Source organism: Ictidomys tridecemlineatus, chromosome 9 (assembly GCF_052094955.1).
Source record: "Ictidomys tridecemlineatus isolate mIctTri1 chromosome 9, mIctTri1.hap1, whole genome shotgun sequence".
NCBI classification, from domain to species: Eukaryota; Metazoa; Chordata; class Mammalia; order Rodentia; family Sciuridae; genus Ictidomys; species Ictidomys tridecemlineatus.
In genome coordinates, this window is record NC_135485.1 from 36895251 (window position 1) to 36916237 (window position 20987).

The 20987-nt window shown below is 36.2% G+C and overlaps 1 protein-coding gene across 1 annotated transcript in view; it reads right to left on the minus strand.

Moving 5' to 3' along the window:
- Txk (TXK tyrosine kinase) overlaps window positions 1–20987 on the minus strand; it is a 42126-nt gene that overhangs the window by 12862 nt on the left and 8277 nt on the right. Inside the window, exons 5-9 of the mRNA XM_021722712.3 lie at window positions 20079–20133; window positions 14666–14745; window positions 13736–13863; window positions 7757–7828; window positions 4786–4957 (exon numbers count right to left, since the gene is read on the minus strand). Coding sequence (XP_021578387.2) covers window positions 4786–4957; window positions 7757–7828; window positions 13736–13863; window positions 14666–14745; window positions 20079–20133 — 507 coding nt within the window. The remainder of the gene's footprint in view (window positions 1–4785; window positions 4958–7756; window positions 7829–13735; window positions 13864–14665; window positions 14746–20078; window positions 20134–20987) is intronic.

The window sequence follows — 20987 nt, forward strand, 5'->3', positions numbered from 1 at the left end:
CCTGAACTCCAGACTCATGTATTCACCTGACCACTTGGTCACCATTGGCTGTCTGATAGGGCTCTCAAATTTAACATTTCCAAAGCAAAATTCTTAATTTTTTCCCAAACCTATGTATGTCAGTAAGTGAAACCCTCTAGCTATCGGTATACTTTGGAATCACTTTTGTTTTCCTGGTTTCCTCCCATTATCTTCCACATTTGGCATAACAGGTCTTGATCAATTTTTCTCAAACATGTATCTTGAGACAACTCTCTTCTTTCATCTTCACCTTCATTCCACCCACCATCATCTTCCACCTCGACCTCTGCAATAGCCTTCAACCTACTCTCCTACCCCTGATTCCTATCAATCATTCTCCACAAAACAACCAGTGTGACCTACATAGAATATAAACCAGACGAAATGCTTCTAATCTTCCTTGAACATCCAATCCAACTGAGCTCCCCAACCTTCCCATAATATCTTTGTCATATCATCTTGTTTGAAGTCATTATCCTTACTTCTCTTCAAAGCTATACTGCTCCTTTGTTTGTTGGTCTGCTATCTGTTTTCCTCCCCATTTCCCACTAGAGCATGGGCATAAATGAACTTTTCAAGAGTAGGAAATTGATCTGTGCTACTTATCAACCTATTTCTAGAACTTAGTACTTACAAAATCAGCAACAGACATTTATTGAGTGAATGGATGCAAGAAAACTGAATGATGACCCTGATGCTATATTTTTTTTAAACAAAGCTGTAAGGAATACTATGAAATATTTGTGAAATAAAATATTTCTAATTCAAGAGATTGCTGTGGATATCATAGCAAGAGTTTGCAATGTGATCTGCATTTATGCATAGTTTAGCACAAACTCAGGCAATTAGAGCCAGGCTCTGTCTTTCCCAGACAGCTGCCCTTGGGGTGTTCTGTCCTCTTTCTTTCTAAATCCTTACACCAATAGAAGAGTTCCTCAGAACTTACACTTCTGAAAAGTAGATTTTCTTTTATTTTTCCTTTTCCTCTCATTCCTGAATCCTCCTTCTTTTCCTGATCTGTTATACTTTAAAACTTTCTCTTTATTCACCTTGAAGTTTTTATTTTTTAGGCATAAAAGAAGACTCAATACAATTTTATAAAAATTGGATAGAAAGAATAAAAGCTATAAAAAATAGCTCTGTTAGGAGAGATATTAGATGAATCCTCTCCCTTTCTCAGTTTTCCAAATTTCCTGATTTTAAGTGATATTTAAAATGTGTTTCTTATAGTATTATTATGTAAAAAGCATTTAATTTTAATAATATCAATTATTTAATGTAAGTAATAGGGTCTAAGAATCCAATTAAAAACTTTATTATTAATTAATTACCCCTGGAGAAAATACTTCAGTAGGGAGAGAGAAGAATAACAAATGGAATTTTCAATTCTTCTGTTTAGCATGAATATAAAATGTTAAAGCCTGTTTTTCAAAAACTAAAATATTCTACTGTGAAGACATGACACAGACATAATGAATCAAAAGAGATTCACATCAAAGCTCTTAGGAAATTAGATGTACTTACACATATTTTTCTTTGTTTTAAATCTTATAAGATCACGTATCTCCAGATACTGCAAGGCTATTGATATGCTACATCTAAAGAGACAAACCCACAGGTAAAAAACTAAAACAAAGGACCCACTAAAGGCAGAGCAGGGTTTTAATAACTTAAAGGGAATATTTTACACCTGTTCCAAAGAGCTTCGTTCAAGTTTTTTGTTGTTGTTGTTGTTTCTGTCCTATTGGCTACATGACTGGAAATGACTTATTTGAGCTTTCTAAGCCTCAGATTTGTATGCATGAAATGGGGATAATAAAACATTCTGTTCTTGCTTTCAGGGAACATTTAAGTGGGATCATGTTCTTGAGCATATAAGAAATATAAAGGTTAAAAATAAAAAACGAAGATGACTTAGAAGGTTTAATCAGATTTTACATGCAGAAGTTATCTAAGGTGCAGACTGATTTTCTCTCATTTTGAACATTTTTAGAACATGCTCTGTAAACCCCAGCTAACAGGCCCCCCAGTAGAGGCAACATACAATGATCAAGAGCACAGCATATATTTGAATTTTGTTTGTTTGTGTTGCTGCACTGGAAAAACTATATGGTGACCATATTGGCTAACAGTTAAGGCAGCTGCTCTTAAGATCTGCCGTATATTGATCTATCAATAATTGTTGATTGTTGTGTTAGTTAACATTATGGGCTTTGTGCCAGATAGTTCAGTCCTGATTTCAGTTAGAAACTCAAATTGTGGGACTATAGGTAAATTACATAAACATCCTAAATTTCCTTTTTCTCATCTGTAAGATTAAGATCTATCTCCTAGAATTGTGGTGAGGATTCATTAACTCATTCTATAATCCACAAATTCTTATTTTAGCACCAACTCCTGACTAGTCATTGTTTGGGACACTCATCCGGTTGAATTGAGAGACACACATAAATGGCCTTATTATTATGGAATTCACATTCTAGCAGGGGACTAACATGAAGCTTCAGAGCGATGGTAAGTATTTTGATGGAACGAATACAAGGTGACAGAACAGAAGGTGCCTGGGGCTGGGTGCTCCCACTTAAACAGAGTAGTCCGTGAAGACCTCCTGTAGGAGAGAACATTCACACTTCGCACCTTCAGAAAGGAAGTAACATGGGCAGAGCTACGGATATGCAGCAGACAGAACTCAATGCATGTCAACTATTTAAAGATGAATGTATTTGCAATAGGATGCTAGAATGGAGCTTTTCCTGCTTTACTTAAAATTTTTTTTTAAAAACACATTCAAATCCAAGAACACATTATGTCCATCTGAACTGGCTTAGAAGTCGTTGGCCTCATTCCTGCTTCTATAAACTGCCAGAAGCTGTTTCTATTCTCACACTACATACATCTTCCATCACCTTCAAAATATTATTCTCAGGAGATCAGTGGAGTAGATGAAGGGGATTAAAAGGGAGGGAGGAGGGACAGGAAAAGGGAGGAACTGTAGAATGAAATTGACCAAATTATGCTAGGTACATATACAAACATACTAGTGAATTCCACCTTTATGTATATCTATAAAGCACTAATTAAAATAAATAAATTAAAAAGGAAAAGCAGTTTTCATTGGTTCTTTTTAGTTATTTTTGTTATAATTATACAAGCTTGGAATATATCATATCCTAATTAGAACTCTATTCTTGTGGATGTACACAATGGTGGGATTTGTTGTGGTGTATTCATATAGGTACATGGGAAAATTATGTCAGATTCATTCCACTGTCTTCCCTTTTCTTACCCACTCCCTTCCCTTCATTCCCCTTTGTCTAATCTCCTGAACTTCTGGAAACCAGTTTAATAGAAAAAGGGAACAGGGGGAGGAACATGAAAGGGAAAGAGGAAGTACTAGGGACTGAAATGGAGCAAATTGTTTAACATGTACGTATGATTATGTCAAAATGAACCCCACTGTTATGCATAAGTATAATGCACTAATAAAAACATTTTAAAAATCATCCCCAAAGATCCGAACCCAATTTACCAACCAAGCTTGAATCATTAAAGAATTCCCTCCTCGTGATATCAGATATTGCTAATTCTTGTTTGATAGAGATTCTAATATGCCTTCAATTCCCTCTGAGTCCTACATCTCTCACTCATTTTCATATTATGCCTATTTAATCTAACACACAGGATTATAATTTTTGTCCTTTAGACATAGGAAAACCATGGTCAGATGGATCTCATATCGAAGAGAGCAGAGGCCAGACAGGTAGGTGCTTGAGCTACCTTGAGACACAAAAATGTCATTGGGAAGCTGATGTCACTGGAAAATTGTGCTTATCATAACCTTCCTTTGGATTCATTCTATTATGTGGCCAGAAAGACATTTTGATCCACTACTTGGGAACAAAATTCAGAAGAACCAAGACATCATTGCTCTGCCTTCCAAGGAGAACGGGTCCAGCTGATCAGTTTGGGTTGTCGTTTGTCAGTTTTGGTGTTGTTTTGTTTCCAATTCTGCAAGTTTGAGATGGAATTAAATTGCCCTGGACAACTAAGTAATGCTATTTGGTGTTATTCTTCTTCAGGGCATTGATCCTTTTCTAAGTAAAGGTGAACCAATATTTAAAGAATGTTGATTTGAACTATGCCAAATTGTTGATCTGTCCTGGCCCAACCCAGGTTACAATTATAAACCACAGTTATGAGTTCAACTTAGTCAAAATAGTGTCCTGGAAAATTAAAATTTTAAGAACGCTGTCCAATGGTCTACAATGAACCACTTCTCTTTTAAAGCTCAGTATTCTTAAATTCTCTGAAAGTAAATACTTTATCCTTGCCAAAAGAAAAGAAAAAAGAAAGAAAGAAAAAAGAAAAGGAAACCACTAGGGGATTCCCTTTCAAAAAAAAAAAAGAGCAATATACTACTACCCAAACAAAATCAACATTTTTCTTCAGGGAAAAGGAAAAATATAGAACAATCAAGCACCTATTCTTGAACTGAAAAGAATTATACTTGCTGGTCTATTTTGTATCCTCATATTTAATTCACACAATGATCCAGAGAAGTAGGTACTGTTATCCCCATTTTTTACACATGAGGACACTGAAATAATTCATCCAGGTCACAGAGGTTTAAGAATTTGTCTGGATTACACAACCAGTTTGAGCAGAATTGTGTCATAAACCCACAGTGGGCCGATTCCAAAGTCCATTTTCTTTCCATGACGCCAGGTATTAGGCAATGTTTATCTGTGTGTTCCTTATACTTACATCATCACTTTGGCTTCTTCAATGAAATCCTCTTCAGACATAGAGCCTTCATTGATGGCCTTGATAGCTACCGGGAGATGTGCTCGCCATTCACCTAAGTGAACCACCCCAAACTGACCGCTTCCAATCTCCTTGATAAAAGCCAGTTCAGTCGGATCTATCTCCCACTTTTCTGGGAAAGTAAAACATCCGTGTTACAAGGAGGTGAAAGAATGCTAAAATTTTAGAGTTAGAAAAGATTAAGGAATTATCTATTCCTATCCCTTTATTTTACACAGTGGTTAAAAAAATATAAATGAGTGGAGAGAGGGTATAACGAATTTTAATACTCTCATTGTGGCTTACCGGTGCAATTCAAAACATTGAGTTTAAAAATTCAAACTCTACTTCCTTGGAGAGCAATGTCCAACAAAGTGAGGATATCAAAACATGTATAAGAAATGAAACTCATTTCCATGCCTTTCTAAACTAAGCTGACCAAAACTAGGTCTGGGACATAAAATAGGTATATCCCCAGTTTGGTTGTGTCCTAGTGTTAACTTGTAAGGCAGATGAATTTTGTGATACTCCCTTTCCTCCTTTGAGCCCCTTCTAGTGTTCTCCCTCACTTCATCCTAAAGAACTTTTCTACCTTGGTGTGTCCTCATCTTATGGAAATCTAATCAATTCATCTAATAAATATGTCCAATGTCAGAACTCTAACCCACACACATCTAAGAGTATATTTGAGGGGCTAGGGTTGTGGATCATCAGCAGAGCGCTTGCCTAGGGCACGCGAGGCCCTGGATTCGATCCTCAGCACCACATAACAATAAATAAATAAAATATAGGTAATGTATCCAACTACAACTAAAAACTAAATATTTTTTAAAGAGTATATTTGAAGTAAAATTTGTGTTACTGTGTATTTCTCATTCTATAGAAGCAAATGGGGTGGAGGGGAGAACTATTTCTAAAATAACTTTCTTGAATAGTGTTAAATATCAAATCATTTTTTAAGCATCTCTCTTTTATACATCAATACCAACACCTGCTGGAACTTTAGAGAAATTCACTTAAAAAAAACTATAAAATCTGATGGCCTCATTCCAACTATATAAATTATTCCTCCTCCCAGGGGTGCATTTGAAAAGGAACCTGGTAGAATATAGTCATCACCTTGGTATTAGCATAAATTTATTCAATAGAATATTATCATAAAGGAAAACAATGAAAAATTACAGTTCATAATTTCATCTGTTCATCAAAAACACCCCATTGGGAAAGCAAAAAGGTAAGTCACAGACTAGGAAAAGATATTTCTAAAAACATATATCCATATTCATATTCCTATTTAGAACATAAATGAACTAACTAGAAAAGACATGTAGCAAAAGTTATTTGGTCATAAAAGAGAATTCCAAATGGCCACTAAACCTATGAAAGAGTGATCAAAATAAATACTCATTAGGAATATACAAATTTAAGCCATAATAAGATACTACTTCTACACACTCACCAGATTGGCTAAAATAATGGTGTTTTTTTGTGTGTGGTGTTTTGTTTTGTTTTGGTACTGGAGATTGAATCCAGGATTGCTTAACCACTGAGCCACATCCCCATCCCTTTTTAAAATTTTTTATTTTGAGATAAGATCATGCGAAGTTGCTTAGGGCCTTGCTAAGCTGCTGAGGCTGGCTTTGAACTCAAGGTCTTCGTGCCTCAGCCTCCTGAGCTTCTGGGATTAGAGGTGCATGCCATCACAGCCAGCTAAAATGTTTAAAAAAGAAAAATACATAATACTGAATATTGACAAGGTTAAAAATATGGAGCAACTGGAATTCTTGTACATTGTATGTGGGAGTGGAATTTGGTATAAACTTGGGAACCTGACCATATCTACTAAATCTAAGCATGTGCATACCCTGTGACCCAGTAAGACTGTTCTATGGTATATATCCAACATTCACTGGAGCATATATGCACATTTTGCTTCATCTAAAGATGCAAGTAATATTAGTAGCAATACTTTTTGTTAGGGCCGAAAGTTGGTCACAACCCAAATGGTCATCTAAAGACACATAGGTAAATCACCAGTGGATCAGTCCTGGAATATAGCACCATGTCACAGCAAAAATGAACCTACCATGGCCAGCACCATGGGTAAAATTCACAGATGTAATGAGGACAGGAAGAAGTCAGACATGAAAGGCTATAAAATGTCAGATTACATAATATTTAATATATAAATAAGGTGATCAAAGTCAGGCAAATAGATCAAGCTATAGATACTAATTTTGCACTGTTTTATATGTTGCAAAAAGTGGAAAATTTATTTCTAAGAAATTAAAGAGCATCTATTTAACTTAACTACATGGCTGATAGTGGCACTTTTTATTATATATAGTTTCTACAGGGCAGAGGAATGATGGAGGAAGCCTGAAATCACCCTTCCATGCACTTCACCAAACAACACCCTGATATAATTATGTCATCATGATTTTCAGCATAACCTGAGTACCACTAACGAGAGAGATTTAAGTGAACAAAATACTGCCAGATTATGAAACAGGACTCCCTGGCACACTCTTATTCTCATAGATTCATAAATACCACATTTTATAGAAAGTGGTTCAAATCAATCAGTGCAAATTCTATTTCGAAAAAAGATGAAAAGGACACTTTTAACAGAATTTTTTGGTAGGTTCTCTTGGGGATCAGTTGTTTCCCAAACACCCTTGTAACCAGAGAGTAACCGCCTGAACATCCAAATAAAAAGAACTGTCATTTATCTAAAGGTGACGTGGAGTGAAATCTGAAGTGAAACTGAAGTACTTCTCCCTGGAGTTTAAATTGCCCTTATGAAATACATTATTTAAACATGATGGGAGGGATTAAGCTTTGAAAAGAAAGTTATCTAAATAGACATTTCAGAAGGGCTGAGGATTTAAGGTGTCTATGGTAGGTTCTTTACTAAGTGTGCATACCTTACCATAGCTAAAGCCAGCTGTGGCTGGTAAACAACCCATCAGTCCAACCGGGCATCGGAGGCGGGTCAGGAGACCTGCGGAGAAAGAGAAATCTGTTTCAAGCCTAGTTACTAATATAGAAGAAAGAAAGAGACATACTCAGAGACAGTACTATTCTTTTAATAATTTAGCATAATAATGTTTTCTGCAGATTATTCTGGTTGCTTATTCTTTATATTTGAAAAACATTTTTTTTTATAAAATAATGTATGTTTCTAGTACACAACTGAAAGACAATGGAAAGTATAAAGATCCCTCCTCACAAGATCTTAGTGTCAAGAGATAAATGGTTGCCACTTTGGTGAAAAATCTTCAAAAGAATTTTTATATGCACAATTGAGAGTATATACACATTCAATATATTTTATGGAAATGGAAATGTTTTGTTATATGATTTTTACAGTTTGAATGTAATTTATGTATACCAATGACTATAAATAGACCTTAATGTTATTTCCAAAATTTCACTAGTATAAAATATGTCATATATTCTTTTTTATTATTTTTTAAAATTTTTATGTAACCTCCCCTCCTTTCTCAAGAGATTTTATTTTTTAGAGTAAGTTAGGTTCATAATGAAATTGTGTAGAAGATACAGAGATTTCCCATATATTCCTTGCCCCTATACCTGCATAGCTTCCCCTATCATAAGCATCTCCCACTCAAAGAGATGTTAAAACTAATGAACCTACATTGACACATCAGTATCACCCAGTGTCCATCATTTATAGGTTGATGCTGCACATTCTGGGTTTGGACATGTGCCCACCATTACAGTATGATGTAGAGTAGTTTCACTGGCCTAAAAATCCAGTGTCCCACCTATTCTTAACTCCTTCTCCCTTCTAAGTGTTTAAAAACACTTAGTCCTATACACAGTCAACCAAATTGAAACTTTTTAGTCAGATTTCTGCAGAGTGCTGTATATTCTTGAACATACATTTGTATATACTTGTCAAATTATTGTCTTATAAAATGTGATTTCAGGTTGAACAGTGTCCAGAAAGGCTACTGCAGTTCATTTGACCACCATCAGTGTTTAAATGTACCCATTTCCTTACCCCCACCCCTTTGAGAGTAGTTCACTTTTTTCTTTCTTTCTTTCTTTCTTTTTCTTTTTTTTTTTTTCTTTTTTTTTTTTGTACTAGGGATTGAACCCAGGGGCACTTAACCACTGAACCGTATTCCCAGCCCTTTTTAATATTTTATTTAGAGACAGGTCTAGCTGAGTTGCTTAGGGCCTTGCTAAATTGCTGAGGCTGCCTCAGCCTCCTGAGCCACTGGGATTACTGACGTGCACCACTGCACCCTGCTTAGTAGTATACGTTTTTGAAAAATAGCATGGTAAAGTAAATGGGACTTCATTTGACTGGGTCAATGTACAGAATTCTAAACAATCAATTTCAATTTAGTTCAATAAGCACATATTGTTTATTTCTTTCATTAATATTCACTAAGAGCCTGGCATGAGTCATTTACTATCACAATGTTGGGTCCCTGGGGGGCGGGAAATAAATAAGTGTATGCACACAAGAAAAGGTAGCTGAGGATAAGTGAAAGCAGAGAAGATAAAATACAGAAACTGTAGATAGTTGCTCAGGGAAGCCCGTCCTGACAAGATGACAGTTATATGGCTTTGATTGACAAGGAGTCATCTCAGAAAGATCCAGAGAAAGATTCTTGCAGGCAGATGGAACAACATGTGCAGAGACTGGAAGGCAGAAACAAGCTTAATAGAAAAAATTTTTCTATTAAGTGCCTACTGTATGCAAGACACTCATCTAGGCAGATCCAAAGATGAAAAAAAACAAGGGAGCTCTATCTCAGTGAAGAAGGAAAGGAGAGGCTGTTCCAACATCAAGCACTGTGCCAGAGATGCACGCAAAGTTTGCTGGGATGTGGAGAAGGAGCACTGAACACATGGCTGGATTTGAAAAAAGAAGTTTTATGGGAGGAAATGACACCTGAGGTGAATCTGATAAGTGGAGTAACTCACGAGGAAAAAACTGGAAGGACATTCTAGGCAGAGGTGACAGCATGAATGATACTGAGAGATGTGAAGCAGGAAGGTGGTACCTGAACAAAAAGCAAGAGGTAGGGAGAGGCAACAAGTTGTACTTGAGAAGTAGGAGGTATTGTGGTTGTGATGGGCCTTGTAAGTCATGCTAGGGAGCATTGCATTTTCCTGAAGGTGGGAGAGAGCCATTGAGATGTCCCAATTAAGGAGGTGAAATATTCATATTTATATTTTTGATAGTTCACTCTGGCACCAGAACAGGGTTGGATTAAGGGTGAAAGAGCATCAGAGGCAATGACGGCAGTTAAGAGCCTACTGCAATTTTTCACCTGAGCACTGATTAGGGCAGCACTAATAGGGAGAAGCAAGGGTCAGAGGAGACACTTTTAGGGTATGAAATTAATTCCACTTGATAATTAATAAGAAGTTAGGCGTTGAGAATAGAAACATCAACTACCAACACATCCAGTCTCTTTAATTGGCTACATGATGGCACCATTGCCTGAGATAAATAACAGCAAGAAAACTAGATTTGGAGGGAGAAAGAGGGTATAAGATGAAGGACCCGACTTCATCACTGAAGTTCAAGGCCAGAGAATTCCAAGTGTCTGTGTCCACCAGGTAGAATTATGCAAAGGGAGAACCCTAGGGTGAGATGACAAGTGATCAAGGATGGACCCCTGTGGAACATTAGTGTTTAAAGGAAGAAAAGGACTCTTTGAGAAGATTCATAGGGAATGATGTGAATCAGAGAAGACCAAGAAAGGATGATGTCAAACATCTGGAGAGCAGGAAATTCAAGAAATGTCACCACCAAATATAACAAAAAAGGCCGGAATATAGGAGCACTTGAAAGCTACACTGCGTGTGCCCAAGTAGGGGTTACTGGCAAAGCACAGAGCTGTGGAGGCTGGAGGTAGAAGCCAGATTCCACCAGCACACCAAATGGAAAGTGAGGAAATGGAAGCAGTCGATGTGGACACATTTTTTTTTTCAAAAGTATGACTAAAAAGAGCAATACACACACACACACACACACACACACATACACACACACACACACACACACATACTCACTCAACAGAAGTTTGTTTTTGTTTCTAAAATAAAAATGTCTTAAGGGGTAGGAGGACTGTAGGAGAAGGTTAGGGGAAAAAAAAATGGAAGAGTGACCAGAGAGAAAGGAGCCCCAGCAGAAGAGGAGAGATGGGAACAAGAGCACAGGCGAGGCCTTGGCCTCCTTACTGTTGGAGGGTTGGAGGGAATGAGGGTGATGGCGGTGACCGGAGACAATGGAGGAAGGTCATGCTGAGCTGCTTCCATGTTCTTAATGAAGAAGACAGCTAACTGATGTGCTAATAGGCCAGTGATTACTGTTGGCAAAGGGCCTTGAGGAGAATGGTAAAAGTGTGAACAAAAAAAAACCAGAAAACAGTATTACCTAGCAACTCTGAATACCTACTTGGGGTTAGAGCTTCTCCCTAGTGGAGTCTTATATACAGTTGTTGTTGTTGTTGTTGTTGCTGTTGTTGGACAAGAGACCTTTAATTTATTTATTTATTTTTATGTCGTGCTAAGGATCGAACCCAGGGCCCACATGCTAGGGGAATGTTGTACCTCTGAGCCACAACCCCAGCCCTCTAGGTGAGTCTTTATAGCACATGATTCAAGTAATTAAAGAGAGGAATTGGAGAAATTTTCTCTAACGTCAAAGTTTTTATTTGCCAAATATTTTTATCCTGGGAAATGCTACCAATGGATTAGTGATAGTCTTTCTGTGACAGAAAGAAGTCTGTCACTCTCTCGGCTTTGTCCTTACTTCTGGGTAAGGTGGTGAATCGTCGTGGGTTTATATGTTTATATGTACACAGAAAAAGTCAAAGTTTAGGTAATAATTTTTTTTAAATAAGGAGACAGGGTAGCCATGGACCCCAATTCACAACTTTTCTAAAACTGAACCTCCAAAATATCCTCCAATGACATGAGTTGACTCTTTCTGGATACAATAGACGCTGGACCCAGAGGGTTCAATGGTTTCAATAGTTTCCATTTCTTCTGTGGGTTCAAATCTCAACATAGGTACTTATTAGCTATATGACCTTGAGCAAGTTACCTCAAAGTCACCTCAAGTTTTTTCATCCATAAGATGAAAAATCTCAACAGCACCTACTCATAGGTTGCTCTGAAGATTAAATAAACATAAAAGCACTTGAAACAGGATTTGCCCCAAAGTAAATCTTTAGTAAATATCGATTATTTCTGGGGCGTATGACTTTCTTCTTATCCTTATCATCCTTCTTTCTTATTTTCTTATTTCTTTTGTAGTTTATTTACTTTCTTAAAAAAATAGCACCATGGTTATGAATTTTTTTTTCTTTTTTACTTTTGTATTTGTATATGGAAAGCATACATTTATTTTATTTGTTTATTTTTATGTGGTGCTCAGGATCAAACCCAATGCCTCCCATGTGCTAGGCAAGTGCTCTGCCACTCAGCTACAGCCCCAGCCCCTGGTTATCAATTTTTATCTCCTGTTTTCACTTTTTTCTTGTTTCAGTTGTTTTATTTTTAAAATTATCTTTGTGGTATTTTGTAGATGATAAGAATGATATACATGCATTGTAATTTTAAAAACTCTAAAGCCATCTATAAAGCAGAAAATAAAAGTGTCCTTTACTTCCAGTCTCAGTTTCCACAGATAAACATTAACAATTTATAGTCTGTTATACTCTTGTTTGTAAATCATATATATGCTTCTTTTTACCAGGAAAAAAAATGGCACTATGATCTGAATATATTGCTTGGAAATTTTTTTAACTTACCCACATTTTTAATGTTAGTACATTCTAATCTACTTCATTATTTTTCTTAACATCAGTTTTTAAAATTATTTTCTTTGAAGGAAGGAGAAGGAGGAATGAGCAGAATAAACTCAGAGCCTGTCTCCTGATTCAGGGGGTTTGTATCTCCAGCCACACCTGTGGCCTCCCAGGCCTCCCCCTCTCAAACCACACTCCCTGTGACCATCTAGAATATCCATGTGGGCTCATCCTATAAATGGATACAAATTTCTTTGGGTTTATTCCTAATATTTAGGGCCAGTTTAATGGAAAAGTGGTCTCTTTCCAGAAAGGATTATTTTGGTCAACACAACTTTTCATGAGTGAAATCAAAACAGCACTGCATGACAAAGAGTCAAAATAATATGAAAAGTCACAGTGGGTTCCAAACGCTGTAATGCTGACGTCAGAAGATTCCCCCGTGGACTCATAGTGATCCAGCCCACAATGAGTAGGGGCTGAAGGCCAGAGATGTGGTTGCAATTGTGGTGGAACTTTCTGGAATCCTATTATCTTTCTGCAGATGATAGGTTTGCACAAATGACAATGTGGCAAACAATAGCCGGGAAAGGAGGTTAAATGTTTCTTCAGTATAGTTAGGCCAAAGTGAACCTATAAAAGGCTGGATTTTGTATAACTTTCTCTTTTCTCCAGACTAGAAAGAACAGAGAGAGATTTAAAGGGAGTTTTCTGTTAACATTTGTCTAAAGAAGAGAGCAAACCTAGGAGAGGAGAATAAAGAGAAGGAGGCAGGATCATTTAGGGCATTTGAAACCTTATTACATTTTGCCCTACATAAATTTCCAGAACAAATGCATAATGACCAAAAGGCCTTTTGCTTCTCAGCCACCCATCATTTTTCTACCATGGTAGAAGTTTGAGAAATAGACTCACTTCTTGCCCCTTCACACTAGAAAAACAAAGGCACATCAATGAAGAGGACAGTGGCCCAGAAAACAGTGTTTTCCAAGTTCCTAATCTCTTTTTAGAGGGAGACATATTCCTGTTGAGTGTCTGATACCCACCATGCATTGCTGTCCAGAGCCTGGCTCCCCAGCCCTCCCAGCCCCATGTCCCTCACTTACCAGCGGCATTGTGCTGGTGATACCAGATCAACTCAGGCACTGATGGAAAGAGGTGTCTTTCAGCCACATACCACTGTCCGGAATCATTCCTTTTAATCTGATAATGTTTTATTGTAGCCTCTGTACTTCTATAGCAGATAAAATGTGAATTAGTAAACAATCAAAAGGTCACTTTAGAACTAAGACAATTCATGAAGCAGCAGAACTCAAATTCTCATGCCATCGACACCATACACTGAAGAGAAGATTGATCAGTTTAACTTGTGCCTGACCATCCTCGGAAAATTCCTCAATGGTCTTATTGAGGCTTCAGATTCAAACATAACTTCAGCCAATACTGTTTAGGTGAAAAGTTCAATGTCCAAAAAAGTAGAGCTCATCATGGAACACAGAATATTTTGAGCAACTTCAATCCTTCTAGGAATCTATGACAGACTGGAGAACATACCTCAGAACTGCCTCACAGAAGCACACACACACACCAAAAAAAACCCAAACAAACAGGCGTTTATCCACCAGCTCCCATTCCTCATTGATGGACCGCTGCTCCTGATGTAACTGCAGGTATTTCCAGCCTAATCAATGGGTCCTATTTTCTTCCACAACCAGAGAACATTCTCAGGCAGGAAGACATGGGAAGCTTTCTAAGAGAAAAAAACCTCCCTGAAGGTCAATCCCAGAGTAGACCAAGAGACAGGAGGAATGCAGCAATAGTATCTTCTACACCTAACCTTATCTAACCCCTTTATTTGATGGAAGACAAAAGAGGTCACGGAGCTAATATAATATCACACATAGAGTATTAGGATACAATGTGGACTGGCTAGTCCTGACTTCCAGGCCAGCAATCCTCTCCCTAAACTAAGCTCTCACCTCTATTCTGTACATTGCCCTAGGGCTTATATATTAACCAAAGTCACAGCTGCTTACCTTCTAGCTCTTATAAACACGGAAATGGTGTAAGACCCCAAATGTCTTGAATCTCTGACAATAAATGCACCTTCTTTAGCCTGAAAAACAATTTATTCATTACATAAGTCTATTCCTGCTCAGAAAGACATCATTATGTCTTGGTGATGAAAACCAAAGCTATACCAACTTACTATAAGTCACTTACTATATTCGTACTATAAAGAATGAGACTGAAAGTACACCCAATGTTTTATATCCCCTATAGGTTTAGAAGTCACATTTCTAAAAGTGGTGTCATCTGGACATGAATTTATAATGCAAGAGTATTTAAAAACATTCTGATTTTTATAAAAAGAAAGTTCTGTATCTAAGAATCTTGTACCCCACTTATTAGTTATTTTATTGTATTAATTGGGACAACAGATAAAAATAGCTGATTGATAAGATGAACTCTGAGACTGACAGGCCTGTACTTTGGAAGAAGAGAAATAAGGTAGTGGATAGGATGAAGGAAACAGGTAAAAATATTTTTGGAAAGACAGAGAATGGATGGAGAGATCAGAGTTCATGAGAAAGAATGGATTTGGGAGAGTCTGAAGGGAGAAAGAAGTTGCTGTAGGGGTGGGAAGAAATGAAAAGAGAAATGGCAGGAGAACATTTCAACAAGTGTGATACTAAGTTAAAAAGTAGGTCCCTTGGGGCTGGGGAATATATCTTAGTTGGTAGAGTGCTTGCCTTGCATGCACAAGGCCCTGGGTTTAATCCCTAGCACTTAATATATATATATATTACTGTGGATATTCTTCTAGAGACTCTGATAAGGCTGAAAATTGCTTTAAAATAATTTTGAAAGTTAGATTCTTTTGATTTGTTTGTTTCCTATTATGAAAAGTTTCAGTCTCCCTGGATATGTTTGTTTTCAAGTGGGAAAACTTTTGGAATCATGTCAAACCCATGGCAGTTTACCCTTAGGAAGTACCGTGCCCCTTAACCTGTGCTTGCAAACTGTGTGACCCAAAGAGCAAGGTCCCCTCCAGGTGCCTATAATCCATCGCCAGAATCTTTTCCTCCTCCTACCAGGCATAAGCCTGATTCCCTGGTCAAGTGTTTTAAATAAAAAGAATCTTTTATAGTCATTTGAAATTATAAAATCTATCTTTCATTGAATTCCTACAATGTTCAAGAGTTGTGTTATATATCAAAGGGCAAAGATGTAAAAGACAAAGATATAAAAAGCAAAGGTGTGTGTACAGTTTAGATTGCATATACAATAATATATATACATGTCAGTATATGTAATATGCAGATAATAAAGTTGCACATATAGTAGTCTCCTCTTACAAAGAATCAAAGTTGAAAGAACACAAACAGTATTTCCTGATCACAAAGCATAACACTAGAAATTCCCAACAAAACCCCAAATAAAATGCTCCTACCTCCTATAGATTTTTAATATTCTCTCTCTCTCTCTCTCTCTCTCTCTCTCTCTCTCTCTCTCTCTCTCTCTCTCTCTCTCTTTGTGGTGCTAGGGATTGAACCCAGCACTCTACCAACTGAGCTATATCCCCAGCTCTCTTTAATTCTCTTTTATATAACTCAAGGAAATTAAATAAAAAATGAAAATATCCAGAACATAATAAAGAAACATCATCTTTTGCTATGCAGCTCTAACAGTACTCAGAAATAAATCCAGTGTTATTATTTATACTAATAAGTAAAAGAAGTAAAAATAAGCATAGCCAACTCAATAAGTTAGTTATAAAATCCAAGTACAATAGAAGAAATAAGTTAAAAAGATCAAAGATAATAAATTATTTTTAAAAAGTAGATAAAATATAAATTATAATTATGATAGATAATAAATTATTTTTAAAAAGTACAACTAAGAATTAAGTTCAAAGTCTGGTTGCTCAGGGAAAACAATAAATAAACAGCTAATTCACCTAATCAATAACTAATGGCAAAAGTTTATAAAAAATAAGTCATAAACCAGGTATGGTGGCACACATCTGTAATCCCAGTGGCTCAGGAGGGTGAGGCAGGATAATCTCGAGTTCAAACAGCCTCAGCAAAAGCAAGGCACTAAGCAACTCAGTGAGACACTGTTTCTATATAAAATACAAAATAGAGCTGGGGATGTGGCTCAGTGGTCAAGTGTTCCTGAGTTAAATCAAAGGGACTCCGTCCCCCAAAAAGTCATAGGTACAAATATGCAAAAATCCAGGAAAAAATAAAAATTTATTCGACTCTATACAATAAATTTGAAAACTTGAATGAAATGGATAATTAATTAACAAAATATAACTTGTCTTAAAATTTAGTCCAGAAGAACTGAAAGTTTTAATGAAACTATGAATTAAAAAATGGATGTTTTTAAAGAGCTAAATTTAAAAGCACCATAGTTACACATTTTGATGTATTAAACCTTAAAAAAAAGTACAGGGATTAATCTAATCCTGAACATATGAAAAGAACAAAAACTTCTAAATTTATATACAGGTTGAGCTTAATATCGATACCAACAACCCAACTGTGCACAAACAAAAGTACTGACCAGCTTATGTCAACTTACATCACTTAACACAAAAAGTCTAAATAAAATGTTAACAAATCAAATCCAGTAGCACAAAAGAATAATACACCATGACCAAGAGGGTTTGCCTACAGGAATGTCAGAGAAATTCAGTGTTGGAAATCTCATTAATATAATTTGTCATATTAACATATCTGAGGGAGGAAAAAAAATCATAGACATCTCCAGAGATGTTGAAAAAGTCACTTGACAAACTCCAACTTCTAGTACAACTTTTAAAAATTCTCAGTACAACAGGAAGATATTTGTACTTCCTTACACAATAGCATTCTTTTTTTTACTCTAGTCTCAAGTCCTTTATTATGCTTTATGTGGATATCATTCCAAATAATGTCAGGAGAAAAAAATCATGCCCACTAAAAACACTGGTATTTATACTATTCCGGTAACACTAGGCAATGAAATTGAATGAGGAGCAAAAATTAGAAGTACTGTATTAATATTATAAAAGAGTAATTGAAATCATCACTATTTGTTGCTGGTAAGATCATGTATTTGAAACCTAAGACAATCCAGTGAAAAACTACCAAAATTATGAAAACTCACCAGCATTATTGGATACAAAATTAATTCACAGAACTCAAAATCTTTCATAAATAAAAGCAAGATATATTCATGTATGATAGCAACACAAAAGATAAATGTACAAGCTACATGAGAAAAACTCTTTTCAAAAAAAATTAAAAAGGAATAGATTGGAGATATAAATACACAAAACAAAACCATTAAGTATCAAGAAACATGAGTTTTTTGTTGTTGTTATTGTTGTTGTTGTTTTCTGTGTGTGTGTGTGTAACCTTAGAGTAGGGAAGATAATTCTGACACAAACTCTCAATTCTTACAAAAATTTTCCTGACAAATTCAAACATACATAATTAAAATATTATTTATGCCAGAAAACCATAGAACAATTAAAAAACTGGAGTAAATATTGTCACACCACAAAGATTAATTTCCTTAATATAGCTACATAGGTCCTGCAAATTCTTAGAAAAGGATAAAAAAATAGAAAACAATGCAAAGGATATGAACAGTTTACAGAAGAGAGAATACAAACATAAAAAATTTAATATATGAATAATATTTAAAATCCCCAGAATAAGAGAAGTGCAAATCAAATCCACACTGAGATGAGGTGTCAAAGAGCAAAGATCCAGATGTTTCCTATAAACCACTGGCTGGAGAGGTTATGGGAAACCAGACACTCTTCATTTCTGATAGGTATTCAAGCTGATACAATTCCCACAGAGGGCACTTCAGTCCAGGAAAATCAGAAATGGACATTCTCTTTGAATTTACTAACATCATTTTACAAAAGCCTGTCTATGGGACCATGCCAGAGAAACACCATATTTATTTCAATTTCCTCTTAGCAAACAAAGCTCTACCCCAATATTGCCTGAGGCTGGGTCTCTGACCCTCATCCTGTCTGTCCCTCTGCAACAAAGTGAGTCTATCCTGCTCCTGAACCATTACAGGTATTGAGTTTTAGTTACAGAACTGATTCTTTCTCAGTCACATTTCAAGATTTCCTCAACATCCAACAGCAGTGCTTAATGATACAATACCTCTTATCTAGTTTCTAGTTTTGACTCTATGTTTCCCCACAGTTAATATTTACCGACTGTTGGAAATTTAACTGTATGCAGTTTTGTTTTGGTTTGACCTAAATGAGTAGTTCTGATCTGAATTTGATATTTTGTCTACCCTACTCTCCCCTTGTTTCCAAAGAATGAAGAAACTACTACATCATGTATTTTTCTGTTTGTGTTTTTAATGAGTGTAAGTTTGTGAGGTTAGAGAGTATATTTAATTGCTTTTGCAGCAGAGGTTATATGAGCAACTCTACAAATACAAATTCTACAGGCAGAAAGCATGTTAGAATGAATGAAGGAGTCTCAGTACATTGGAGTTGAAATAATTTCAGGAGAAATAGATTTCTGAAATTATGAAGAAAGTTTTTTTATTGGTTGTTCAAAACATTACAAAGCTCCTGACATATCATATTTCATACATTAGAGTCAAGTGGGTTATGAACTCCCATTTTTACCCCATATACAGATTGCAGAATCACATCGATTACACATCCACATATTTACATAATGCCATATTAGTAACTGTTGTATTCTCTTACCTTTCCTATCCTCTACTATCCCCCCTCCCCTCCCCTCCCAACTTCTCTCTCTACCCCATCTACTGTAATTCATTTCTCTCCTTGTTTTTTTTCCCCATTCCCCTCTCAACCTCTTATATGTAATTTTGTATAACAATGAGGGTCTCCTTCCATTTCCATGCAATTTCCCTTTTCTCTCCCTTTCCCTCCCACCTCATGACTCTGTTTAATGTTAATCTTTTCCTCCTGCTCTTCCTCCCTGCTCTGTTCTTAGTTGCTCTTATTATATCAAAGAAGATATTTGGCATTTGTTTTTAGGGATTGGCTAGCTTCACTTAGCATAATCTGCTCTAGTGCCATCCATTTCCCTGCAAATTCCATGATTTTGTCATTTTTAGTGCTGTGTAATACTCCATTGTGTATAAATGCCACATTTTTTTTTATCTATTCATCTATTGAAGAGCATCTGGGTTGGTTCCACAATTCACAGCTATTGTGAATTGTGCTGCTATGAACAAGTTAATGGAAAACATGATCTGACATAAGTATATTTGACTTACCAACTTACCAAGAAACATGTATTGGGGATGAACTCTTAATAAGACTTCAGAATTAGAAAGAACAAGAAGCAAGACACCTGTATAGTTGATTAAAGTCTTCATAATATGCCTCTCTCAGACATTTAGAAAATATTCAGATTTATTCATCACTACAATGATAATTACCTCCTGTTTCAATAGACGTTCTGCCTGATTTCTGGTAATGTTCCTATGGTACCACCTATAAAAGCAACACAAATAATGTTTAAATTTTTTATTAATTTTTTTCCAAAAATAATCTGACTCTATTTCCTTCATTTTAAAGACCTTGGTTTAGAATTAATTTTAGAATGTTCTGGTTTTTTTAAAATTCAGATAAATTATGATAGAATACTACAGGACAACTGACCAGGTTTAAAACAATTTTACTAATTTCAGGTCTGATTGTCTGGTTATTCTAGCCTAGCTCATTCAAACTTTCTGACACACATGCTTAGCACCTGTTATGTAATTTTGATGGACTCAAGATCTTGTAAAATTCCATGAAAGGCTGGTGGGTAAGAAGTCCTCATCTTCAACAAATGCTGAGCTTTAGCAGACAAACTAAAAAGTAGCCAACCTTCTTTACTCTCAGGAACTTCTTATTTGAGTGCTTTCATAAGTGTTATTTCCCTTTCCAAAATTAAAATCCATCCTAATGTATCTGATTCTCTCAAGTCCATTCCCTCTGAGTAGAGAGGGTCGTTAACAGAGCTCGTGGAACGGCCAACATGGGACCCTGCCCCGGAGCCCTCTCCTGCCACATCTCTTCCCCGCTCTGCCCTCGCTCACAAAGCTTTGTCATGTTGGGGCTCTTTCCTCCCCAGACTCACCAAGCCCCTTTCTGCCTTCAATTGTCCTGTTTTCTCTGCATTAAGCACGTCATTAAGTGACCAGAATATCTGAACACACAGTAAACATGATTAAGTCATATTATAAATATTATAAAGTAAACATATAGTTTGATATGACCATACCTAGATAGTAAGCAGATGTTATTCAGAAAGCAGAGAAAAGTGGTAGAACAGGGAGATTTTTAAAAATTGAAAAGCCTTC